At 37.5% G+C, this 27,698-nt stretch overlaps 1 protein-coding gene across 10 annotated transcripts in view; it reads left to right on the top strand.

Moving 5' to 3' along the window:
- ST7 (suppression of tumorigenicity 7) overlaps positions 1 to 27,698 on the top strand; it is a 283,470-nt gene that overhangs the window by 128,409 nt on the left and 127,363 nt on the right. For 8 of the 10 annotated variants that reach the window (XR_013486445.1, XM_078154113.1, XM_078154112.1 and 5 more), the window contains exons 2-3: positions 4,840 to 4,922; positions 27,269 to 27,428. The exons of 1 other annotated variant lie outside the window; for it this stretch is intronic. Coding sequence is in view for 7 of the 9 variants with exons in the window: in XM_078154113.1 (XP_078010239.1) it covers positions 4,840 to 4,922; positions 27,269 to 27,428 (243 nt within the window). In the remaining 2 variants the exon portion in view is untranslated. Of the gene's footprint in view, positions 1 to 4,839; positions 4,923 to 6,633; positions 6,651 to 27,268; positions 27,429 to 27,698 lie in introns of those variants that run through there. One more of the 10 variants, XM_078154134.1, reaches the window with a different exon arrangement.

Below are 27,698 nucleotides of genomic sequence, written 5' to 3'. Positions count from 1 at the left end.
AAGCCTCTCCTTGGAGAAGCAAATAAAAGAGTTTGAAGACTGAACCCTGAAATGCTTATTCCATTTAATTGAGTTTTACTCGTGTAGCTCTTCCTTCAGAATCTTCATAGGATATTCCACAAGTGATTTCATAGAGTCAGGAAAGCCAAATCTATTTGATTAATCTAAAATTTTAGACTAGCCTCTTGAAACCATTTGTCTCACACTACCTGGAGCAGTGGAGAGAACTTAGGCTCTGAAGTCAGACAATCTGACTTCTGATATTTCTGACCTTTGTGGCCTTGGGCAAATGACTTAATTTCCCTGAAGCTCAGTTTCCTTATCTGCAAATGAGATTACATTTGATGGCCTTTGAGGTCTTTTCCAGCTCTGGATCTGTGATCCTGTTGGAAAGTGTTAATTACCCTTCATTGCAAGTCATAGGAGGTACTTTAAAGACTGTTTATTACCAGGTTTCTCATAAATATTTTCCGTATGAACCTAGCTTTAGTCTTTTGTAGAGACCATTTTCCAAACCTTTTTTTAAAATTCATAGTGTATTTCTAGATTGTCATAAGGTTTTTTGTTACATGTCAGTTGTGTGAGCTTAAAATGAACGTAGGACTAACAAACCCTTACATTTCTCTCCTTATAATGCCTTACCCATTCAGCATTGCCTGAGAGCCACCTTTAATTCACTTCTAGCCACACCTTCCAGCTTAATGGATGATTTCCACTGATCATGGCACATGTATTTGAGCAGAAAGATGCAGCAGTATAAGCAGACATGCCCAGCCTGTCTTTGGCCAGCTTGCTGTGGTGCTGTGGTTTCCAGGAATACATTTTGCTTTAAAGTAGGAACTGCCTTTCAGAAACCTGCGTGATAGGAGTAGAAAGTGGAAGAGCTTGGCATGCAGTGAGTGCATGCCATGTTGTATGGGCCTTGATAACTGTATTCCCCATATGACTGTCAGTTCCACTGATAATTTTCTGCCATGCTTATACAAGTGAGCCCTCCCATATTTTGGTACTTGTGTGCTTGCCCACTTTGTCTTTTACTTGCCCCTTCTGAATGTTATTCTGTTTTTATTCACTCATCACTGTAACTTGTAAAAGTTATTTTTAAGTTCACTTTCCCAGTTGTAAACCACCCTCACTTAATTTGTCACCTCTAGCACACTTAATAACATACTTTGTATTCTGTTTCCTTTGGTTACTAGTAAAAATGAGAAAATTGTGTCAGGTTAAAAGTATACCTTTTAAAAAATTGCCCCTAATACAATTCCAAAAGTGGCCATTAAATAAATGGTAAATGCTCCTTGGATAATTATGCTTTAAGAATGTCATATTGGATCAAGTTAAGAGCATTGGTAAAGTTGAGATTTATTGCACCTTCTGTTTCATTGTGATTTTATTGGACTTACTACCAGATTTTAAAAGGAAATGAGAAGAGCTTGAAAGAATTTATTCTTCACAAAGTTGGGCTGGTTGGGATTATGTGTTTTTGTTGTTATGTTTTAGCATATGAAAAAGTTCGGAAATCTAATTGAATTTTCAGTTTCCCCTTTTGAAAATGCAGGTGGTATGTTTTTCCCTTCCCAGTTTTCAGGGACCTTACCATGCCTCCATTAATACTCAAAGATTATTATGAATGGCTTCTGGGACCATTTTAGCTAATTCCTTGGGTGCCCTCAGCTGTAGGTCATTCAAGTCTGTAGACTCAAACAATCTAATTTACTTGAGTATTCTTTAAGTAGATCCTCTTCCATTTCAGTGCTGCTTTTTTGTCCTTTCATCCCAGTGGAGCACATGCAATTTTTCTTCAAAGAAATAAAAGCATGTATGAAAAGCGACAGGCTTTTAGTGTAATTGCTTAAGAGCTTTCTCCTTCCCTAATGAAAGGACTCAACTTTTCTCTTTTCTTTCCTTTGTGCCTGATGCATTTCAGTAACACTTCTCAGTGTATACTGTATCCCAGAACTCGTAGTGCAGTTTAAAGGTATCAAAACTTTAAGTTTTAAGCTGCTAGTACTTAAAACTACACTAAGACTTTTGGGACACCCTGTATTTATTAAACTGTGAATATGAAATGTGTGTGTCCTAGACAGAGAAATTCAGGACTTTTTATTTAAATCCAAAAATCTGTCAGGTTCATGAAGAGTCAGATGTACATTTATTTACATTCCATCATGATGAATGTATTTTTTCAAAACCATATATGAGTGGTTAGTACAGGTTACAGTCAATTAATTAACAATTACAGAATTTGCTATCCTTTCTTCAGCCTTATCCATTCTTATTGAAGACTAATGTGGAACACTTTTCCGCCTTAACTGTAGCAGAATGTTGGGGGGCAGCTAGGTGGTGCAGTGGATAGAGCACCGGCCCTGGATTTGGGAGGACCTGAGTTCAAATGTGGCCTCAGACATATAACACTTACTGGCTGTGTGACCCTAGGCAAGTCACTTAACCCCATTGCCAAGCCAAAGAAAAAAAAAAGAAAAGAAAGAAAAAGAAAGAATTGTAGCAGAATGTGCCAAAATAAAATAGGCTAGATGATTGTCTTCATTTGGTTTCAGATGGCTCCTTTTGTTACCTAAAATCAACTGGATGCAGTAATGATTACATCATTAGGACATAGTAATGATGATAAAATCAAAGGAACACAGTGTTCTTGTGTTTTTTCTTTCACCTCAATCAATTTAAGTGAAGAAATTTCATCTGAAAACAAACTTGTTGGCTACCTATATATATCATCATCCATTGGCAATTTGCTGAGAGGATGCTACTGCTCAGTCTGTTGTCTTTGTCTGGCCTTAGTAACTTATTCCACACTAGAGGAGCTGTAATTCATGGGCTAGGTTTCATTCAGACCATAGAATAAGTATCCAGTGGTGACGTTCCATTTATATAATGGTAAAAGTAGAATGTGCCTTTTAAAATCTTTGCCAACAATATCATAAAAGATGGAGTTATTTCTAAATATAAGGTACTAACTTTGTCATTCACTCTCTGGTTCTTCTGTGTATTTTACCTATGTTTAATTTTAACAGTACATGAAGGGATTTGTTTTTAATGGAATTGAGTTCCTTTTTGTGCACGCACATATATACGTATACATACTCACATGCATACATACATGCACACACACATGAACTTTTTTTCTAGGAATAAGTAACTCATAGAAAAAAGTTTCCTATCCTACTTATTCCATCCACAATTGGGGAATCAATACAGGTTTCAAGAAATTCTGATTTAGGTTAATCTCTTTTGTAGTTTCAGCAGGTTTATTTTTTTAAAATTCACTAAAAAGAAGGTAGCGTATTTGTATGTTTCATGTTCAAACTAGGAATACAATGTACCTTCTCTTATTAATAACATATAGAAAAATAGCATAGGTGGGAGTAGGTGGTAGGATTTGGAAGTTAGAAAGATATTCCATTGTGATTAATAAATAGATGATTCCCAGGTCCATAGAATCTAATTGTGAATCAGGAACTCCAGCCTGTAATTTCTTCTACTGACTGTTAAATTTCAAAATGACAAACAGCAGTTTTTGCACTTGGCAAAACTAGCTGACCTGTCTCTCTTCTAACTCCACCATGATCTTTCTTTTGGTGTCCTACCCCTCCTCCCCACTAATAGACCACATTATGACCCTCCAGTTATTTTGATACTAGAACATGAGTGTCTGCTTTACTTCAGTGACTTCCCTCGCTCTCTCCTCTCTCTGTGCCCTTCCTGGCTGGTTCCCCACCAGGGCTGTTGGCCTGTGCACTCTAGTTACACTACTGTTCACTTGTTTTGTTTTGTGTTTTTAAAATTCGAGCTAATAACTGACTTTCTTCCAAAGAAGGATGTGGTGAGGAAACATAAATGTGTTGAGTGCACATTGCTTAGAAAAAGTAGAATGATACATCAGCAGTTCAGCACAATAAAAGGACTATTTCTGAATAACAAAATGCATGATGAAAATTACATAGTGTAACAGTGTATGGATAGATAATATTATGCTAATTAAAAAAAATCTACCTAAACTTGGGCATTGTCCATACTTTGAAAAACAGTTTATAAATAAAAATCAATTCGGTAACTTGGGAGTGTTTTAGTGAATGAATTGGATGAACTGATGATTGTGGGAAGAGTATTTCAGTAAAAGGTTGTATATAGGCACGGTTGATTCACTCCATAAATAGGACAGCCCAGCAGTTCTGTGTATAAGTTTTAGAATTTTACTAGTGAACATCCAATTTTTAACCTTCCCTTTAGTTACCATGGGGATATGATAGCTTTTTTTTTTTTTTTGGTGAGGCAGTTGGGGTTAAATGACTTGCCCAGAGTCACACAGTTAGGAAGTATGTGTCTGAGGTCGGATTTGAACTCAGGTCCTCCTGACTCCAAGGCTGGTGCTCTATCCACTACGCCACCTAACTGCCCCCAGGATATAATATTTTAAGTTACTGTTACTTTCTATTTACTTTTGTATCTGTCGAATTGTTATAACTTTGACTTTTCAAGAGCTCTGTCTATTGGGCCAACAAAAATACAGGTATGTCTTTGTTGCATTTGGTTGACAGTCAAGTAATTAGCTTCTTTATAAAGTATTCAGTTGTAACCATGATTGAAAATGTTTTAACAACACTGGTGTTTGGAGGTAGAGCTAACAATTGCTGTAGTTTTTATGGTTCAAGATTTGTGATTGGAATCATTGTATATCCTTTTTTTCCCCCAAGGAGTCAATCGATGATAGGGTTCTGCTGTGTTTTAGATATTTTAAATTATTTAGACTGAAACAAATAGAGAGTCAGTGTTATTGACATTCATGTTTCTTATGCTTCTTCTTCTTTTTTTCCACTTCAGTGAGCATGTTTTTGAACACGTTAACACCGAAGTTTTACGTTGCCCTGACAGGCACTTCCTCACTAATCTCAGGGCTTATTTTGGTAAGTACTGGAAATATTATATTCATTTTAAACTTTTATTTGTTACTAAATAGAGTAATGAACATGAGAAGGGGCATTATGTCAAGGTCAGTAGAGATAAGTTCTTTTTTCTTTCAAAACTCATATTTGCCTGTTCTTTATTATAGGAAATAATAAAGCATTGAGATTGTTGGATACAGTTATTTCTATGATCTTTTTGAGTTCCAAGAGTCTACAGCTTAATTGATGCTATACTGTGGCTCTGTAATTGAGATAAATTATATGATATGAATTATTTTTTTTAAGAAATTTAAAGTTAGCTCTAGGACAAGCGCATAAAGTATGGGTAATAAGCCAGAAGAGCTAGGGATCTTAATATTGTAAGCAGTCAAGTTTGGTCTGACAAATATTACCATGACTTGGTGGGATGAGAACTTTTAATGGAATATGGTACAGAGGTAGGGGTAGGTAGGTATACCATATTGGGGTAGTTCGCAGTGTTTTTCATTCCACGAATTCATTTCAACCAAAAAAAATACGTTGTGAACTCCAGGGGATAATATGCTTCTCATAATCTGTAATTATTTACTGCTTAAGGTATCATTAAATAATTTTTAGCTGGAATCCTATGTTTATGACCACTCCCCTCCTTCCCTCCCCCCAGGTATTTGAGAATCACTACTTAATTGTAAAGGAAAAGATACGTAAAAAAAAAATCTGGGGTGGGGCAGCATTGTATATTAAAGATAAACTCTTGTAAGGAAATTTAGGAATGAGTAGGAAAATATGGTGGATGGCATTTGGATAAAGAATACAGGCAGAAGCAAGAAGTGATATTGTCATTAGAGTATATTATAGACCACCAGGGTCAGTAGAAGAAATAGATCAAGAGTTTGGGAAACAGATCCCAAGTCTGAAAGAGAGGTGTGAGAAGGAACTTTTTTTATCCAGATATCTGCTAGAACACTGGCTCTCTTTCCAAATCAGTATCAAAGAAAAAAAGTATATATATGTCATACTGCTTTATTCACAAGTCCACCAGAAATGATTTTATTGAACTCAACATTTGCAATTATAATGACTTTTTAAAAATCAAATTAGCCAATGCCTTATCTGTTTTATTATTTTTTTTAATCTACCCCCCCCCCAGTTTTATTTATTAGTTCAGGTTTTTTTTTTTACTTTACATTTTTTAATCTCTCCTTTGATTTTCAGGATTTTTATTTTTTTTGCCCCCCCCCCCTTTTAGGCAATTGGGGTTAAATGACTTGCCCAGGGTCACACAGCTAGTAAGTGTCAAGTGTTTGGTCTGAGGCCGGATTTGAACTGAGGTCCTCCTGACTTCAGGGCTGGTGCTCTATCCACTGTGCCACTTAGCTGCCCCACTGCGCCACCTAGCTGCCTCTAGGATTTTTATTTTGGTGTTCAATTTAACACTAATATCCAGATCATTTGTAGCTTAGAGAGAGATATGTCCAAACTGACATAGTCTCTTCTCTATCTCCTCCATGCCCTTTAATAATATTCACCACCTCCTACCCCCAAGCCAAGAGTTTGATGTAACACTTATTAGAATCTAGGAGAAGAAAAATCACAATGTGTCAGGATACAATTTGGGGTTGAAATTAAAATTTCAGAATAGTTGCCTAACTATAGTCACTACCTCATTCCTTTCTTGACTATTCCCCTCAAGGAATTGAAAAGGGCCTTCTAAAGATCAACATCAAAATCCTTTATGAAAGAAGAAGGGTGAGTCATAGTGCCATTTGTTAAGTTTGGGGAAAGAAGAAACTGCCCTTAGATGGGTTAGTAGCTCAAATCACTTCTGTGGAGCTGGGAAGGCAATATCCAAAATCATACAAGAGGTACTTTGTTCTAAGTTTGGTTATCGCCATAAATCCATTTTCCTAAGAAAGCCTTTTGTTGTTGACCGAACATACCTTTTAAGTCTAGAAGGGGCTTTTAGATCAGAGAAATAATTATTTCTTGATATTTTCGGTAGAGCTAAAAGGATGCTTTTTAATATACTTTAATATCAATGTGGCTAGTAATTTAAAAATTTGCATTTATGATGTGTCTCTATCTTTTGAAAAGTAGAATTATATTTTTTTATTCATGTCTGACTTTTCATTAGGGTTTTATTGGTGAAGATATTTGAGTGGTTTACCACTTTCTTCTCCAGTGGATTAAGACAAACAGAGATTAAGTAACTTGCCCAGGGTCACACAGCTAGTGAGTGTCTGAGGCCAGTTTTGAAGTCAGGTCTTACTGACTCCAGGCCCAGCGCTTTATCCTACCTGCTTCTGTTGAATTGGGGAGATGCTTTATTGGATCTGACTCTTACCAGCATGGAGGAATTGGTTGGTAGTCGTAAGATGGAATGTTGGAAATGAGTCAGTTGGGTGGTATGATGCGTAGAGCACTGGACTTGGTGTCTGGAAGACCTGAATTCAAGCCTGGACTTAGAAATTTATTAGCTTTGTGAATTAGGGCAGGTCATTTAACTTCTTTCTGCTTCAGTTTCCTCAGCTGTAAAATAGGGACAATAATAGCACCTACCTCCCAGGGTTATTGTGAGATTAAAATGAGATGGTGTTTTAAAAGTGCTTTGCAAACCTTAAAGCAATACTAAATGCTATCTATCTAGTAGTAGTAGCAGTAGCAGCACCAGCAGTATTAATAGTAACAACCATTCCACCAGGAAGAAGTGATTACTGGTATAGTTTGATCTGTACCCTTGGGTTGAGGAGAGATTTCAAACTGTTCAGAGGAAAGATAGGATAAGATTATATGGATTAAAATTCTCTAGGGATAGTCAGCACATGAAGGATGGAAAACCTAAAATGAAATTCTAAAGACACCAATAGAAATAATTCCTTTTTGGAGGTGAGAAGGAAAAGGAAGAATTGTTTAAAGAGTTGCTGAATGTACAAAAGGTTTAACTAAGAGCAGAGGATCAATACAGAAGTGTGGTTTGGTCCTGTAACAGTAGTGTCAAGAGTACTAAAGCTTCAAGTGAGCTGAGACTGTTAAGGGAATCTAAGGACAACAAACCGGTTCCGAAAAAAGGAGAACTCTGTGTGTGTGTGTGTGTGTGTGTGTATGCTAAGGAGGAAGGGTAAAACCACTGCTAGGGGTGGATGGAAGTCATCTTAAATGATGGAAAGAAGGCAGGACTGTGGAATTGTTATTTTGCTTCACTTTTCTCAGACAAAGATAATAAACCTTGGACTGAAATAAACGGAATAAAAATGACCAGTTTTTACTCATCTTCCGATTGATTTGAGAGTCAGTCTTTTTTGAGTCCAGGTTGCCAGGCCCAAGTCAACTACATTTGTGATACTGAAAGAATTTGTGGGTGGGTGTGATGGCTGAACCACTTGGAGTAGTCTCTGAATGATCTGGTAGAACAGGAAAGGGGCAAATGTTCTGAGATTCTTTTTTTTAAAATTAATTTATTTTGAATTATCAACAATCACTTCCATAAGCTTTTGAGTTTTAAATTTTTCTTCCTCTCCCTCCCCAAAATGGCACACAATATGATACAGGCTCTACATATACATTCCTATTAAACATATTTTCACACTAGTGATATTGTAAATAAGAATTAGAACCAATAGGAGGAACCACCAGAAAGAGAAACAAAACATAGCAGAAGAAAAAAATAGCAAATATGTGTGCTTTGATCTGCATTCAAACTCCATAGTTCATTCTTCTTCGTGGGTAGCATTTTCCATCATGAGGCCTTTGATCCTTGTATTGCTGGGAAGGGTCATCAACATTAGTCATCAAACAACCTGGCTGTTACTGTGTACATCGTTCTCCTGGTTCTGCTCGCTTCACTCAGCATCAGACCATACAAGTTTTTCCAGGTTTTTCTGAAGTCAACCTGTTCATCATTTCTTATAGAACAGTAGTATTCTATTACATTCATATGCCACAACTTGTTTAGCCATTCCTCAATTGATGGGCATCCTCTCAATTTCCAATTCTTTGCCACCTCAAAAAGATCTACTATAAATATTTTTGTACAAGTGGGTCCTTTACCCACTTGTATGATCTCTTTGGGATACAGCCTTAGAAGTGCTATTGCTGGGTCAAAGGGTATACATATTTTTATAGCCCTTTAGGCATAGTTCCAGATTGCTTTCCAAAATGGTTGGATCATTTCACAACTCCATCAACAATATATTAGTGTCCCAATTTTCCCACATCTTTTCCAACATTTGTCATTTTCCTGTTTTGTCATGTTGGCCAATGTGATAGGTGTGATATGGTACCTCAGAGTTGTTTTGATTTGCATTTCTCTAATCAATAGTGATTTAGAGCATTTTTTCATAAAACTATAGATGGCTTTAATTTCTTCATCTGAGAACTGCCTGTTCATATCCTTTGACCATTTATCAATTGGGGAATGACTTGTATTCTTATAAATTTGACTTAATTCTCTATATATTTTAGAAATGAGGCCGTTGTCAGAGAGACTGTTTGTAAATATTCTTTTTCAATTTTCTACTTTCCTTCTAATCTTGGTTGGATTGGCTTTATTTGTGCAAAAACTTTTCAATTTAATGTAATCAAAGTTATCCATTTTGCTTTTCGTAATGTTCTCTATCTCCTGTTTGGTCTTGAATTCTTCAGTTCTCTATAGATCTGATAGGTAAACTATTCCTTGCTCTCCCAGTTTGCTTACAGTATCAGCCTTTATATCTAAATCATGAACCCATTTTGACTTTATTTTCGTAAATGGTGTAAGATTTTGGTCTATGCCTAGTTTCTGCCATACTCTTTTCCAGTTTTCCTAGCAGTTTTTGTCAGAGTGAGTTAGAAGCTGGGGTCTTTGGGTTTATCAAATAATAGATTACTATAGTCATTGACCACTGTGTGTTGCATATTTAACCTATTCCACTGATCCACTACTCTATTTCTTACCAAGCAGTTTTGATGATTGCTGCTTTATAATGCAATTTAAGATCTGGAATGGCTAGGCCACCTTCCCCTGCATTTCTTATGTCCTGAGATTCAAAAAAAAAAATAGTGACTGAGGTTACAGACCGTAGATTAGTGAGCTTGACTTTGAATCCTGATGAGACTTTAGAACATATTGCTAAAGAAGCAATTAGTGAATATCGATCAGGTAACAAACAAGTAGTTATTAAGCATCTACTAAGTGCTATGCACTGTGCTAGAGACTAGGGAGACAAATACAGTTTGGTGCTAGTTAGTGGGAATAATGAATCCATTGACATGGTATTCCTTTGCACTCTGATATTTACATGATGTGATAAATTAGGCTAAGTGGTTCTAGCCCAATGCAGATATGCAATGTAAATTCAAATAATATGGCCACTTAAAGGGATTTATCATTTGTGCTAATCAGGACCTAGTTGTACTATAAATAAACAGACCCACATATAAGGAGATTCTAATGGGAGAGGTAGTAAATGTAGAATAAATGTAAACATAGAATCAGTGTAAATATAACAAATATAAATAAATACAAAAGAGTTTCATGTGAGGTATTTTGAGAGTGAAAATAAAAGAAGCCACTTTGCCCGAAAGCAATTAAAAAAAAAAGTGTCAGATGTCAAAACGATATTATAGAATCTTAGAGCTGCAATGAGCCCCGGAGGCGACTGAATCCAACCTCTTCATCTTCCAGTTGTGGAAACTGAGGTCCTGGGAGCCTCAATGAGTTCCCCAGTGTTACACAGATAGTAGAGTTCAGATACCAGATCTGAATCCAGGTGCTTGGATTGAGGAGCTAGTCCTTTTCTCACTGTACCAGGAATGAACAAATAATCAGTAGATTTGTTGTTTTAACAAGAGTTTAAAGAAGAGGCAACATATTGTAGAATCAACTTGGGAAAATATTTTGGTAGAATGATTCTTAGACTCTTGTCATAATCTAGGACAAAGAGTTGACATAAAAGGAAAGGAGAGAAATGAAGATGATAATAGGAATGACCAGTTAGAAAATGAGATAAGAGATGATAGACAAGGAAGAACTCTGGATGGAGAAAAGAAATTTCAAATTGAACAGATATTCTGCTCATTCTGCATAAATGATCCTTTAATAACAAAATTATTATTATATTATGTTTTTGAAATGTAGCATTTTTAGAAAAGTTATATTGTGGGGTTTTAAAAATTTTTTAAATGAGTACACCAAACATTCACACAAATGTAGTTATTAAAATTATGAATTGTATTTTCATAGTGTTGCCTTTAATTTTCTATGTATTCTTTACATAGCAAGACCTATTATTTGCTAAAACCATAGACATAAGCATAGAAAAATGAATGTTTTTTGTATGGCAAAGTGAGTCATAATTTCATGCACCAAAGAGCCATTGGCTGAGAAGAAAAGTTTATTTTATTTTTTGAAGTGGTTGTTCCTTCCTTGCTTTAAAGAACATCACATTACAAGCTTGAGCTAAGAATTTTTCAACTATTTTTCTAATTTCTTCAATAAGTCTTGGCTTGGACTACATTATAGAAGCACCTTGTTGAGGACTCCCCAGAATGTATAGGTGCTGAAAGAAAAACCGTAAGCTGTTATTCTCTGTTATTTTTCTACTGTTCTATCCATAGCCCATCATTCTTTTTACTTCCTAAATGGTTGTTCTGAAAACAGATGTCAGACTTATTCTCTTGCCTCTCCAAATAAAGAAATTTCCCGAGTCCATGAATATTGCTATTCAGGACTTGTTAGTTGCTGTATTGCATTCTTAACATAACTGTTAGCTCCTGATGATTCACTCCAGTAGCATGCCTGGCTTTCAAGTATCCTAATGATGCGTTTGCCCTCCTAGCACCAGGGGAAAACAAATGATACTTACTGGTGAAATTTCTGGAGAAAGGCCCAGTTCAATTACAGATTTTATTAACCACCTTAAAAATTTTTTGAGGATAGAATGACTGGGGAAACATCAGCACTGTCACATTATTCATAGTATTTGTTTTTAGGGAACATTACCATTTGGTTTTGTTTGCCCACTCCATACCTTCCACATTGCACCTGGCTTCTCCACCCTCTATCCTCTTTTATACCTTTTCATGCATGGTACATTTAATGTGGGTAGAATTGAAGTACGGCATGAGGTACCCCCATAGACAGCTGTATGTTCAGAAACCACTTTGGTTTTGTTTACTGTCAGCAGAGAGAGAATTATTTAATGACTACACCCTGGGGTAGTCTTCTTAGAGTTAGACTTTGCCCCTCTCCCTCAAAAGTACAGCATTGCCCTTGGGAAATAAATGTGTTTGTGGACATTTCAGAGCTGATAGATGAGAGAATTTAATGATATGAGGAGAAGCAGGAAGAGGTGGGGATGGGAAAGGGCAGAAAAGGGAGTAGCTGTTATTGTAGAAACAAAATCATCAGTCTAGCACACCTGCCTGAATATAAAATTCATTCAGTAGAGAGCTGCTTTGTTCTCCCAGATGTGTGTTCTTTTAAAAACAAGAAGCTCAGATATGAGTCATCCATCTAGGGCAGCTCAATCTCATTGGTTGGGAACTGGCCCCAAATCAAAAGTGATAGTTTCAGAGCCAGACTCCTTGCTAACCATCGCCATTCCATTATTCCTGATCCCAACTTAACGTTTTAAGTAGTTCTCTTGCTTCTCCACTCTGAGCAGCTTCTTATGCCAGCTGCCTCTCAGCCTTCCTGGCACTGGCCTCTCCTAATCCTGTTCCTCACCCTCCCACCCCCCAGCAGCAGTCACAGGAACAGCAGCTGTCATCACCACACTGACCTGCCAATTTAACCCTTTGTTTAGGTATGTGTCTAAGCAAGGACAAAACCTATTCTGCTGAGAAAATAGAGCAGAAGAAAAGAAGCTGGCAACCAGATTGCTGTTTCAAAGAGGGAAATTTGTAGTGTAGGTTGGAGGGGTGGCAGTAATGTGAGGTAAAACACTTACATTGGGTGCACCTATGTGGTGCAGTGGATATGGCACTAGTCTTGGAAGACCCAGCCTCAGACACTTAATAGCTTTGTGACCCTGGACACTTAATCTCTGTCTCAGATTCCTCGTCTTTAAAATGGGGATAATAATAGCACCTGCTTCCCAGGGTTGTTGAGAGGATCAAACGACATAGTAAATTTAAAGTACTTAGCACAGTGCCTGGAACATAGTAAGTACTATATAAATATTAGCTATTGTTATCAATTAATAATTAAACTATTTAATACATTTATAATTATGTTATTAAATGTGGTAGTTTAGGAGAAGCTGGACATAGCTCAAATGGTATAGAGACAGATGTTTATATATACAAGTAGAAAAATTCATATACAAATACAAATGTATGTAACACAGGTCCACACATGAATGAAACAAAGGAAAGGGGAGGATGAACATAAGAAAATAGGGGAAAATGAGAATGATAAAGAAAAGAATCAGGAGACGGCTTAGGTTGGGGGTAAAACTTAGCAGGTAGCTGGATTGGCAAAAGAGTTAGGAAATGGGTAGGAGATAAGGTGGACAAATCATGGATTATGTTCATTTTTTATAATTTTCTCATACTACACAATGGAAAGATGAGTTACATAAAGGAGACAGAAAAACAAACATGATACTGGTTTTGAAAAAAATGAGAGGATTATATTTGCAAATTGCTAAGGTTTTTTCAACTCTAAAAAATTATCTGATTCAACACAGTTCTTTTTCTACTTAAAAAAAAAGCCACTTTAAAATGAGTAGGCCCGCTTTTGTCATAACACTTTTCACATGGGCCATTAGGATAAAATATTATCTTTTAGTTTAGCCCATAATCATACTTTCTGATTACTGTCCATCACTTTCTGGAGCTTGCCAGGTTCCAGCCAGTCAGCAATTTTGGGAATGAAGGATGGCTAAAGAAGGGGAAATCAGAATAAAAAGGCTTATTTGGGGTCTTGGAGGCAGCATGAACAAGACAGGGTGTATGAATTATAAAACAACTTGATTTTTGGCTCCAAGGAGAAAGGGTGAGAAGCTGTGGAGGCCAGATGGCCGTGGAAGCCACAGACAATGAGAGGGAACTGAGGAGCCTGCAGCCTTATCAGATTACAGCTTCTTGGGTTCACCGTGAAAATTAATGCTCTCTGCAGGAGTCAGAAGAGCCAACTCTTCGGGGAGACTTGCCACATGTAAGAATCTTATTGTGAAGATGAGAATTGGAATGTCTTGGCATAGTGGTTGGCCATGGAGTGAGTGGAACTAGGATTAGAAGACACTTAAGGGAAAGGGGCCAGTGAGTGTTAAGGGAGAAAGGGAGCTTTTCAAGCCTTAGCTAGACTCCTCTTCATCCATTAGTGATGCCTGCTTCTCTCGATGTCGGTCCTTGACTTTTTAAGAGGAGAAAACTGAGGCCCACAAGAAGGGGAGGGACTTCCTCAAGTTAAATGAGAGCTAGAATGAAGGTCCAGGCTTCTTGATTCTCACTCCAGGACTTTCTTCAAGGGACTGGACTAAATGACCTCAAATATCTCTTCTAGCTCTAGCTTTGTGATTTGATGAAAGATATAATGGATCAGTATGTTTGGCAGTTTATTGGGCTGTTCAAAACAAAAGTGTCCTTCCAAGTAATTGACCTAAAGAACTGGGTGGATAGGGTAAAAGGAAGGCATTTGAATAATAGTAATTTAATCTTTTTCTTTTTATAGAAATCCTAAAAATAGTCTCTGAAATACCACAGTGGTTTTTTGTTTGTTTGTTTTGTTTTTGTTTTGATTTGGCCAAAGATAACCTTGAACTAAGAAGAGAAGCCAGAACGTATATTACGTATGTTGCGTCTCTTGCTTCCTCTCCCTATTTTCAGTGTCCTTTGCGAAGATCCTGAGAGGAGAGACCCATCAGACAAGTCTATAATAATTAATGATCTCATGGGAACAATTTTGTTAGAGATTTCATTTCTTGGTTCTTTGTACAAACTGTAGTGGTGAAGAAGCCTTGTGTCGCAGGCATCTTATTTTCCTCCTCTCTGCCCTCTTCCTTCCCTCCCTTTCTCTCTCTCTCTCCCCCCAGAACCTTGGGCACCAGGTGGCTGGGGAGGGGATAAGCAATCAGGGAGCCTGGTTTTTTTTGAGAATAGATATGACACCTGCTTAGGGAGCTGGGAACTGAGGGGGATGGAACTGAGGCTTAGTGCAAGAGGCTTAGAACCACTCTGCAGCTGTCTCATATCTCTAAAGAAAGCTTCAAGGAATTAAAAAAATCATGGGTTGAAAAGTCAGGGTTAAAAAGGGGTAAAGATGCTTGTGAACTGCGATTTCTTACAATAACTCACATATAAATGTGAGTACTACCTTAGGCTTGACAAAATGTTTCTTCAGAACAGTCCCAGGTCCTGCCAATAGTAACAACAACAAAACAGTAATAAAAATTAATGCTAGCATTTCATATAATACTTTAAGGTTTTTTCAAAGCATTTTATAAATACTATCTCATTTTATCCTCACAACAGTTCTGGGAGGTAGGTGCTATTATTGTCCCCATTTCACGGACGAGAGAACTGAGACACACAAAAGTTGAGTGACTTGCCCAAGGTTACACAGCTGGCTTGCAAGTCCTCTGCTTGATCCCTTGTACTACCTAATGACTATCATCACTATCCCTAGGCTAAGAGACTTAACCAGGGTCATACAGCTAGTAGGATCCAGATCAAGACTTGAGTCTAGGCCCTTCTGATGACAAGTCTAGTATACTTTTCACTACACTCTGCTGGCTTTGGCTGATAAGTTTTAGCGCTGAAGCGCCTGTCTTTTTCAAAAGCTTGTCTGCTTTTCACAGCGAATCTTCTATCCTTTTGGAAAGCTGTTCACTCCCAGATAAATGTTCAAAGACTTACCCAGCTGGCGTCACTTTGGCATTCTTTCCCATGATGGGTTAGCGCTGTCTCATAGGACACTGAAGGAAAATTTTATTGTTTCCCCTCTCTTTGATCTCCAGCTTTCACTGTAATTATACTCGCTGTGGCACCAGTATATCGTCCATTTCAGCTGTGGTCCTAGAGAAGAGGTCGTGGGAGGGAGATCACCAATTTTAGGAGATGAGAGTCATTTTATTCTCGTGGGAATGAATGGCAGGTTAATTACTCAGAAGGGACTCTAGAAACACTTCTCTACATGTATCAGGAAATAGATTTGATTGGGAAACAGCCTGAAAGTTAGGAAGACATGTTTTATGAAGAACATGAAGTTCCAAAGGGAGAGACAGGGTCCGTAATCAGTATCAATAGCTGGGCAAAGTCCATCCCTCCGCTTGCAAGTCTTATTAATGGTTCTTTTTCTAGTCTTAGTTACTCTTCTAAAGGAAAGAGTTGGATGAATGCTTAAGAAGTGCTTCTCTTGATAGGAAATATGCTTTCATCCAAAATCTTCAGTGATAGTCCTCAAACACTAGTCACCCCCACCACTAGATTCTTTATATCCTCTGCCTAGCAGTACTGGAATACATATAGATCCATTTTTATTCCTTAGAAACAATCCTGTGATTTTTAATGCTGTAGCTGAATAGTATGGGCTCGTGGGCAAAGGTGTACCAACATGTGGAAACAGTTGAAGCAGGAAGTTCATTCTATAGCTTCTCCAGTTTGTCTCTCTTTGGAATTATTGTTGGGAACGTTTTTCATATAAGGCAGGTTACCCTGAAAGCATTTCCCAATTTATGACATGGTGAAGGTAGCATTTGCTTCCTATTAGAGTCATAGGAGCTCTGATAGTAAGCAATTAATGGAGTTTTCTTTGAGTAGTACCCAGAGAGCGGAGGTGTATGACCAGAAAAGGTAGTAGGCTGACCACGTAATAGTAGGGGATAACAGATGGACAGTCTCCATGCTGCACACATACCATGTAATGTTGAGACCTTAGTGTTTAGCCAGTGTCTGGCACATAGTAATTGCTTAATAATAAATGCCTGTTGACTGACCTAAAAGAAGACTCTCTTCTTGTTGGGTTGATCTTGTGTGGAGGATTTATTGGATAGGTTGGACAAGAGACGCACAGGATGAGAAAACATTGATGGGTTGGGATCTGAACTATTGAAGAGAATACCCAAATTGATGAGATCACAGATTTATTGAGGTGTCTGCTAGGTACTGCTCCTTAGCTACCTGTGTCTTAAGGGCCAAAGATTTAGTATTGGAAAGGGCCTTAGATGTCATTGAATCCAGCCTTCTCTTTTTACATTTGAGGAAACTAAAAGGCCACAAAGGTGAAGTGAGTTTCCCAAGGTCATAATGACTCCAAATCCATTGTCTTCTCCACTCTATCATGTGTCATCTTTTCTGGTCATTTATATCTTTTTTTCTTGCATGTTATACTTCTATTTAAATTCTGCATGCTTCTTTCCTTTAACCTTTGAGTTACCTGTAATTTTGATTCTTTGCAGATTGTTTTGTTCCTTGATTTGGAGTTGTATAACACCACTGGAAGAATATTAGTGTTAAAAAAATTAATCTTTTATAGCAGCAAATAGTATGGAGTTATTGAAAGCACCATGCAGTTTCCCAAATGTAATCCAACTCAGTGTCCACCTTTTCAATCCTTGGTGCAAATCATTGTCCATCTGAAGTACTAATCAAGATACGCCTACTAATGACCTAGCTCAATGTACTGCCTGTCCTACTGCAAGTTGCAATCTGAGCAATATGTGTATGTGTTTTTTTTTATCCTCTTTGTTTTTCTCATGTGGATAGTTAGTTTAATCTCTCTCAAAATACTGGATTTCACTGAGGAGGCTTTAGAGTGTTTTGAGCTTCAGTGCATTTAGTATGTCATCTGCCAAGAGGAACGTTTAAAGAAGCTTATCATCAATTGAGAATCCTTCTTCTTGGACTTTGGTTAGAAAATCCCCCATAACACTGGCAAACACCTTACATATTTGTGATCCAGTTTGATTAGGGATTTGAAGGAGAGAGAGACACTGATCATGTAGTGAACTTACTTCACTATAATTTATTGATATCACAAGAACATAGATACAGAATGAGCGTTGTGGCTGGAAGTATTCTGATAAATGTTTAGCAACCAGCTCTCTGAAAAATGTATTTGTTATATACTTTTAAGTTTAATTTTATTTTCTAACATTACTTTATTAAACCTAGACTATTACTATAAGAATAATTCAACCTGATTTGTAATATTTCCTGATTTCCAAGATATAAGATGTAAATGTTCATGCTGAAAATTTAACAATTGACAGTATGCCTAAAGGATCTAGCTCCAGTACCCCCCTAATTGTAGCCACTCTGAGTCCCAATGGTGCCTGATTCTGAGAAAATAAATTGTCACACATGTAAACACAGGAATTGTGTTTGAGCATACAGTTTGCACAAACTCAGGATTGTGGATGGATACAAGTGGCTGATAAGCAAAACCCCACATTTTTATGGTTATAGCCATCATAAATGAACTAAAACTCACATGTGAATATATCATAGGCAATCCAAACTCGGAACCACATCCAGGATGGTATAGTTTCTATGGTTCCTCCATGGGGCTATACCTTAGGAATTCATTTGTTATCTTGACTGTTTCTCTTGGGAATTATGTTCAGGGACAAATCTCATTAGCCAGCCCCACTGTTTCTATCATAAACTCTTGTATTATTTTGACATATGTGGGGGAGATACCTGATTTGAGGAGATCTTTGAAGCCTTTATTTTGTTATAGTGAATCAAATACTTGTTGGAGATCAATAAATAACAGACACAGTGGAACCTTATATTCTCTACATCTTTAAGTGAGATGAGTATCTGACGATATGGTTGGCTGAAGAAAATTGTCTAGGAAATCCTGTGCTCTTACTGTATTTTCATCAGTGAATTGTCTGTGAAATCCTGTTCCCTTCTTGTATTTTGATAATCAGTACTCTCCATTTGTACATAGATCATTTTTATAAAGATTGTATGGTGATGGCAAAGTGGTTATTTGGGTTACTGGTTGCTAATGCTAGTCACTTTTAAGAATACCTACTAGTTAGGCTCTTTTGGATTTTTTTTTTGCTTTGAGATTTAAGAGATTTAAAATTGTCTTGCTTTCAGTATAGATATCTGTATTGAGTTAACTTGAATCTTATGTTTTTATTTTGTTAAAAGCCATTGCTGCATTGTCACATCTGGTAGAGAGAAGGTGGAGTCCAAATGTGGTAGACTTATCTTCACTGAGAAGCATAGATCATTATAGAACAGATGTTCTTAACCTGTAGTCTGTGAGCTTGAGTTTTTACACACACACACACACACACACACACACACACACACACACAGAGATAATGCATTTAAAAACATTATTCTGAGGTGGGGGGCAGGCATAGGCTTCACCAGATTGCAAAAGGGGGCTCCACGACACTAAAAAGGTTGAGAGACACTGTGGAACATTAGTAGATCTGTTGTATGTCATATTCTCTGCTTTTCTGTTCAGGTGATTGTAACCTCAGTCATCCTCTTTACCTCTCATATTTCCAACATCTTATCTTCTGTCAGTTCCTTCCCTGCTAACTTCAACTATGCCCAGGCCTCCTCATCTTTAAAAAACCTTCACTGGAGCCTACCATCTACCTCAAGCTATCATCCCATATCTCTCTTCCCTTTTATAGCCAAACTCCTTGGAAAAGCTGTCTGCGCTTAATATTTCCGCTTCATTCCTCCCTACATCTCTTTGTGATTTGACTTCTGATGTGGTCATTCTAATAATAAACTGCTGCTTCCAAAGTTACTAGTGTTCTCTTAGTTGCCAAAATCTGATGGCGTTTTTAAAGACCTTATCCTTCTTGTGTTATCTGCTGCATTTGACACTGTTGATCACTCTGGGCTTTAATGATGCTGCTCTCTTTCTGGTTCTCCTCCTGCCTGCTGATCACTCCTTCATTTGCTTTGCTGGCAAATCATCTGTGTCATTCACCTAACTGTCGAAGTTCCCTATAATTTTTTCCTAGTCTCTGTTCTCCCTGAACACTTTTTCTCTTGGTTGTTTCATCATTTCCTGTGGGTTTAACTTCATCTTTATGCGGATGACTGACTGATCTGTATATCTAGCCCCAGTCTCTCTCTCCTGAGCTTCAGTTACTCATTACCAGTTGCCTATTGGACATTTCAAACTGGGTGAGACATCTTGTTCTAGGCTAGCCTTCCTTAGGCCAGTTATCTAGTAGTTTATGTTTGATATTGGAACAAAATGAGACAACCATAGATAATTCAATAGTTAACCAAAGGAGATTTACTTAAGTATAGCAAGAAAAAGGTATTCATCAGGGACAGACATTGGAGACACCTCAGATTGTTACAGCTGAGTGAAGCTTCCTTACTGGAATTACCCATTCTTTCCCAAAGGCTAAGCAGAGAGCTCATGAGGCTATTTTGTACGTGGATGACCAGGGAGCCCTGTTAGCAGCCTTTATCCCTGAGCCAACCAACTCTCTCAATCAATACTTTTTAAGGAAAAATAAAAATAGAAAACTAGTCTAATTTGTATGAGGGTAGGGGTTAGGGTATTCTTCAAAATCAACTTGTCCAAAACTGGGTTCCCACAACCCTCCCCTCTTCCAAACTTTTCGATATCTATCAAAGGCCCCACCATCCTGCCACTCTCCAAGGTTTGCAGTCTATCTCTATATTATTCTCAACTCTTCACTTTCCTTCACCCCACGTGTCCAGTCCATTGTTTCTGCATTTACAACATCTCTCACATTTTTTTCCACTCACACAGTCCAGGTCCTGTTCACTTCTCACTTAGATTATTGTAATGGCCTCCCATTTGGTCACTCTGCCTCAAGTCTTTCACTCCAGTGCATTCTCCATGCTGCTATCAAAGGGTTTTTCCTTGAATGCAGATCTTACCATGTCACCCCTCCCCTCCATAAATTTCATTGGTTCTCTGTTGCTTCTAAAATAAAATATCAGTTCCTCAGTGTAGCTTTTTAACGTCGTATACATTCTGGCTCCCACTCATCTTTCCAGTCTCACTGGACAGTACTCCCCACCTTGAGCTCTGTGATCTAGCCAAACTGACATTTTCTCTTTTCTTCACAGAAGACCCTGTCTTCCATTTCCATGCCTTAGCATGGGTTCTAGGTCTGGAACACGTTCACTTCTCACCTCTACCTCACAGAATCCTTCTCTTCCTTCAAGTCACAGCTCAAGTTCAAGTCTTTTACGTGATTTACCTTCCTTTCCAAACTACTTTCTATATAACTAATTTTTATTATTTTCTTTGTATTTGTTCTGTACATACACACATTTTTTATATACCCATGTTTGCACACACACACACACACACACACACACAGACACATACTTCTCTCTCTCATGAGAATACAACTTGCAGAGAGATTTTTTTTACTCTTTGCGTTCCCAGCGCCTAACAGAGTGCCTAGCGCATAGTAGGTGCCTAATAAATTCTTTTTGATTGATTGCTACCTACTGTTTTTCCACTTTTCTCTGCAAATGCTCTTCTGCATGATCTAGGGTAACTAACTGCCTTGTATTTCACTATTTCCTCTCTTCACTTGCTTTCCATTGTTTTGTGAAGTGATATTATTTATAGTTTTTCTTTCTCTATAATGCTTTACAGATGAGCCTGTACCCTACACTGATGTTTCCCTTGGCTGGCATGGTCCTCTACTTGGCACAGATCACAGGATTTAGAACTGGATAGACTTTCAACATCATGGTAGTCCAGCACCTTCCTGTGATGAGTAACGATTACAGGCAGGGCTCCCATCAAAGTGCTCTCCTTGTATTTGTCTCGGCCAGTTTCTATTTGGGGGAGATATTTGGAGTTGACAGCTTGGTTTAAAGGTCAGGCTGGAGCTGCTGTATTTTTTTTTTTTGCTGTATGTGTAGTCTTGCTCCTTATTTGTGTATACGTTTTAATTTTTGCTTCAGCTATTCAGTGATCTGACTACTGATTCTGAAATGATTGCTACATGTATAATCATTCATTTCCCAACCATTCAAATAGAGAGTTTCATTTTTTTGTGATGTTCTTTAGTGCTTTCCACCCATGGCTTTTCACTTTTCTTCTTGAGGAAAGGACTCGCGTTATACAAGCTGAGAAAGGCTCCTGACTGGTCTATAAATAGTGGATTCTTTCATTTTGTGACCTCCAAACATTTTCCACCATTGTCTTCCTCATATTGTCTGGGCTCATCTTCTCTTTTAAATTGCCAAAGATTAAAAGTACATGTTGACATAAGAAACTGATGATAGTTTTTCATAAGAATTTCTGTCCTTTTCCCTCTTAACTATGGATATTGGTGCTTGTTAAAATAATCTATTTACTTAATGCTGTTTGTGAACCTGAAAAGTTTGAGTGACCAAATTCCTCTTATTATGTTCCTTGTTGCCTTTGGGTACACAATTAAACCAGCTGTACCAACTTTTACTCACCTCGCTGAGGAAAACCTGCAAATTATCTTTTCATTGAGCTATAATAACAACTTTGTTTTCTAGCTTTAGGGATGTCCATATGGATGGGGTTCAGTTCTTCCAACATTGTTTTATTTAATTGTTGGTCAAGGGTCAGCTATATGGTGGAGCATTGGACATAGCTCAATATCAAATACACCTTTATGATACAGCTGAGTGAAGCTTCCTTACCTGGGTGGTCCATCCTTTCCCAAAGGCTAAGTATCAGAGAGCTCCTGTGGCTGGCTGCCTTGTATTTAGGTGACCAGGGTGCACTGTCAGCAACCCGAGCCTTTATCCCTGAGCCAACCAGCTTTCTCATTCACTACTTTTTATTGGAAGAACTGGGGAAATGGGGTGGAGACTAGTCCAACTTGCATGGGAAAGGGTTTAGAATATTACTCCACATATCTCAAACCTCAGCATGTCCAAATCCAGACTAATTTTCTTTCTCCAAAATCCTTCCCTCTTCTGAACTTCCCCATTTCTGTCAAAAGCATCACAGTGCCATCACAGTCAAAGATACTCTGACTCTCAGTAGTGGATAGAGTGTTGGATTTGAATTCAGAAGAGCTGAGCTCCAATTTTGCCTTGTGCACTCATTTAACCTCCCTGAGCCCCAATGTCCTTATCTGTTAAATGGGTATAATAATAACACTACTTCCTAGGGTTGTTGTGAAGATAAAACATTTGTAAAATGCTCTGCAAATGTTAAAGCTTCAGGTAAATGCCGTTATTATTACTGCTAATAATAATAGATTTTTCAAACCCTAAAACCTACATGATTTTTAGTGCCTTTTGGCTGCTTTTCTGACCTTCCACCAACATCAATTGTAATAATAATATTAGCTGGTATTTATGTAGTGTTTTAAAGTTTGCAAAGCACTTTACAAATGTTATCTCATTTTATGCTCACAATAAGCCTGCTAGGTAAATGCTGTTATTATCCTCATTTTACAGATAAGGAAATTGAAGTAGTCAGGTTCAGCAACTTGTCCAAGATCTGACAGCTATTAAAAGTCTGAGATGGGAATTTGAATTCAATGAACTCTTCATGAGTCTTGAACCAGCGTTTTAAGTATTTTGCCCCCTAGTTGCAGAGGACTTTGATTTTTATATGCATTTTTAATGTGTTTCATGGGTCACAGTAACCATAAACTTGATCAACTCATGGCTAACTTTCTGTACCCAGAGCCTTTCCAATTTGATAGAAACTGTCTATAAGCTCATGCTTTAAGAACTGTCACCACACCATGATGAGCTTTCACAATAGGACTTTAAAGCTAAATTTAAAGTTCTACCCTTATAATAATAATCATAACAACAATGACAAAGTACAGTGGTATAGGATTGAGGTAGAGGCGGAGGGACGACAGGAAGTTCAAATGAAAAAGACTTAGAAGTATAAGTTGATTATATGATGGGTATCTAGTATGTGATATGTCTGCTAAAAAGTTGATTTATGAAAGGGTGGTGTTAAGAAAGGAGGTGATAGTCCTGATGTGCTGGTTAGACTGTCTCTGGAGCAATGTATACAGTTCTGGCTACCACATTTTTGGTAGGACATTTAGTTGGAGCATATTCAGAGGAAGTTGAGTAGGGTGGCACAGGGACCTAAAACCATGTAAGCAGACTCCATGGAGAAACAGAATATGTTTACCTAGAGAGGCAGGACTTAGCGGGAGACATGATCAATGCCTTTCAAATATCCGGAGGACTGCCAGGTGGAATAGAAACCAGATTTGTTTTGCTTGGCCCCAAAGGGAAGAACTAAGACTTAGTGGATGGAGAAATTCAGGAGTATTGATTTCAACTTAGTATAAGGAAGAACTTTCCAAGTATTAGAGCTATCTCAAAATAGAGTAACCTGCCTTGGGAAGAAATGAGTCCCCTTTTAATGAAGGTTGTAAGGCAGTGGTTGGAGTTTATTGAAGATTGTATAGAGGGAAGCACCTTTCAGGTAGGGATTCACTTAGATGCCCTGAGATGTCACCTCTACTTTAGATGTTTTATGGTTCTTTGAATGGATTAGTCTGACTGGAGTAGTGCTTAGATGGAATGTAGTAATGTAGGAGGGGGAACTAAAGTTGAAAAAAGCTAAATTAAAGAGGACTCAGTGTCAGGCTGTAGGGTTTGTACTTATACCATTGTAGACAGTGGGAGTCATTGAACATTTGTGAACAAGGCTTTTCAGGGGACGAGGGTGGGGGTGGGGTGAAACTGATGTTTTAGAAAGATGGATCTCATGACAGTGTTTAAGATGAATTGGAAACGGGAAAGGGGGAGCCAAGGAGAGTTACTGCAGTGGTAGATGTAAGTAAATGGAATCAGTTGCTTTGGAAATGAAAAGGAAGGGACAAATGTAAGAAATATTGTATAAGAAATGTCACTTAATTTTTGAAGAGACCTGTTTATAAAGCATTTCCTGCAGAAAAGAACTGGAAGTTTTAGTGGATTGCAGACTTATTGTGAGTCAACAGTATGATGTGACTGACTCAAAACATTCATAGAAGATGCCTGATTAGATATAGGTAACAAGGGAGAGGAAGAAATAAATGATGGTTCCCAAGTTTTTGAGCTTGTCAGCCTGAGAGGTTGACGATAGGACCTGCTATGTACCAGGCACTGTTCTAAGCTCTAGCTGTAAAAAGGCACAAAATAAAGTTCCTGCCCTCAAGGAGCTTATAATCTAATGGGGTGGGGGGAACAACATGCAATAATGGAAACAACAAAGCAACCTATATATGTAGGATAAATAGGAAGTAATTAACAGAGGGAAGGCACTAGAATTAACTATCTTAACAGAAATTAGGGAACCAAGTGGGAGAGCTAATATTAGGGGAAAAGATGATTTAGGCTTTAGATTTATTGAATTTGACATAATGGTGGGATATCCGAAGTGGAAATGCCTATCTGGTGATTGGAAGTCTAGTACAGGAAAAGAGGTGAGGTTAGGATTTGAGTCCTCCCCATAGAGCTGATACTTGAACTGTCTGTGGTGCAGTCCAACTATTATACAGGATATTTTGGATTTTCTCTGGTCAGTAGGTTTATTTAGCAGAAGTACCTGAGAGAATAAGTCATGATAAAATGAAGGTTGTCTTTACATTTGTCATCTATTTTGTGGCCATTTTCAAAAATATTATATGACAGATGACAAGTCAGTCAAGCTGCCAACATATCCAAAAACCGTTTTTCCATACGTAGATTTGAATAAAAGTTTTGTAGTTTGCATCATGGATTATGCATCAGGGAGAAAAAATGCAAGGGACACTAAATGTGTGGTTATCAAAAGTGCCATGTATGCTTGCTTTGAAACAGTGAATTATCTCTGACCAGAGCCTGAGATTTTAGCAAGGAACATGAGAACACCTTACCCCAAGTTGTAAGGTTGTGGAGGCTTTATATTTCCTTTCTAAACTAAACTTTGGGGCAGGGAGAAATGGGGGAAATTTTAAGGAATTTTTAATTTAAACCTTAAAAAAAAAAACCTCTTCATTTTAAATTTCTTTAGCCTCTTGGGGGTGGTAAAGGGCCTTTTACTGGTTCCAAAACATCATACTTAAAGCAGTGTGTCTTAAGTATAGAGTTCTAGGCTTTGGTAACCTAGGTTAGCCTCTTATCTAATAACTTGATAATTTCATCAACTTAAATAATATCCCTCTTCCAGTCTTTGTTTTCCCAAATTGTATATATCAGGCAGTGATTTGGATTTTTAATATTCATGCCATGCACACATATACCCTCACACCCTCAGAGCCCTTCTTAGCATAAATTGAACTACCATTTACAAGATTAGAAATTTTTTTGGTGTATTGTCCTCCATTATCACTTACATATGTACTCTCTACCTTCTTTAGAGACTCCAGGGATTAGTAAGAAAACACCCATTTTTTCAGTAATGCGTATTTTATTCTGAGCTATTCAACAAAAATCTCATTTTATGATATAAGTTATTCTGGACTAAGTCTATTTTGAGTAAAGAGATTTCTGTAAAAATGGAAAATTTTGTTCATCTCAAGAAAATGCTGCAAGAGCCAATTATAGATACATTTGCGTATTATTAAATTTCTGCTATGGAATGAATTCCAGTGCTAGGGGATGGGAAGGAATCAAATCCAAACCAGACACCTGTCACAGTGAGGGAGGAATGAAAAGCAGGTGGCAGAGAAGGAGAGAGAGGCTTAGAGAAGAATTGGGGGAGGATTTTCTCAGTGGAGCCAAACCGAGTAGGTGAGATGGCTTGGTACAGCCCTGGATCTTAGGAAGTCCCTTGTCATTTTGTCAGCATATAATTTGGGGAATTTATTGCTAAGGAAACTTGTTTTTCTTTTGTAATGCATAGGAACAGTAATAAATCAGTGAATTTATGAAGCAGGAAACTGTTGAGTTTTTATTTAAAGTAGTTTTTGGTAGATGTAACATTGGCAGTGAATGAGTGAGATATCACTAGATTTGAAACATTGAGGTACTGCGTGATGGTTTCTCTTGTTATGTAAAATGGATATTTTTTTTAAAAAGTTAACTTGAAAAAGGAATTTCGCTATTTTACAAATTCCATACGTGTACTCTATACAAATTCTACTACAGTTGAATGTCTGAACCAAATATTTGAATGCTTAGATTAAGCCCATCTCCATAGTTTACCCTGGATGCATCATAAGTGTATGTTTTAAAAAAATCTTTCACTTACATTGACTTTCTATTAATGTGTGACAGCTCAACCCATAAAAATATTTTTACAAGAAACTTTTGAATCTGGAGGAAGAGTATATTAAGTCTAGATAATGGTCAATTGTTTTTTGCTTAATGTAGCTATTTTTTTCTTTTTAACCAGTGTTAAGTGGTATAATTACAATGTTAAGACTCAAAAATATGACGAATGCAGAAAGAGATACATAGAAAGCATTACAAGTTACCTGGAATTCAAATAGACATTCTTCAATTGAACTTTTATGCTTCTTTTCCAGATATTTGAATGGTGGTATTTTCGGAAGTATGGAACATCTTTCATTGAGCAAGTATCAGTGAGTCATTTGCGCCCCCTTCTGGGAGGGGTAGACAATAACTCTCCCAGCAATTCAAACACAAGTAATGGGGATTCCGATTCAAACCGACAAAGTGTATCAGGTATGTAGCTAACTTCAGCTTGCCAATTACCATTTCTCATCATTCAACTTCTTCTCATGTGTGCCATCAGACAGTTATAGGTTCAAGACCATTGGGTTATTTCCATCTAAGTCAGAATAAGGGTGGAAACCTCTAAGCTGGGACAACCAAATGAATTTACTATAGATAGATATCCACAAAGAGGAATTTATTTTGAAATTCCTATCATCTTAATCATCAGCGACTTATCTTAATTTTATGTGTGCTTCATACGTATGCTGTAACATAGCT

The sequence above is a fragment of the Phascolarctos cinereus genome, unplaced genomic scaffold (assembly GCF_003287225.1).
Source record: "Phascolarctos cinereus isolate Bilbo 61053 unplaced genomic scaffold, phaCin_HiC Scaffold_1;HRSCAF=81, whole genome shotgun sequence".
Classification (NCBI taxonomy): Eukaryota; Metazoa; Chordata; class Mammalia; order Diprotodontia; family Phascolarctidae; genus Phascolarctos; species Phascolarctos cinereus.
The sequence above is the reverse complement of the archived record's forward strand: the minus strand, read 5'-3'. Positions and strand labels throughout refer to the sequence as shown.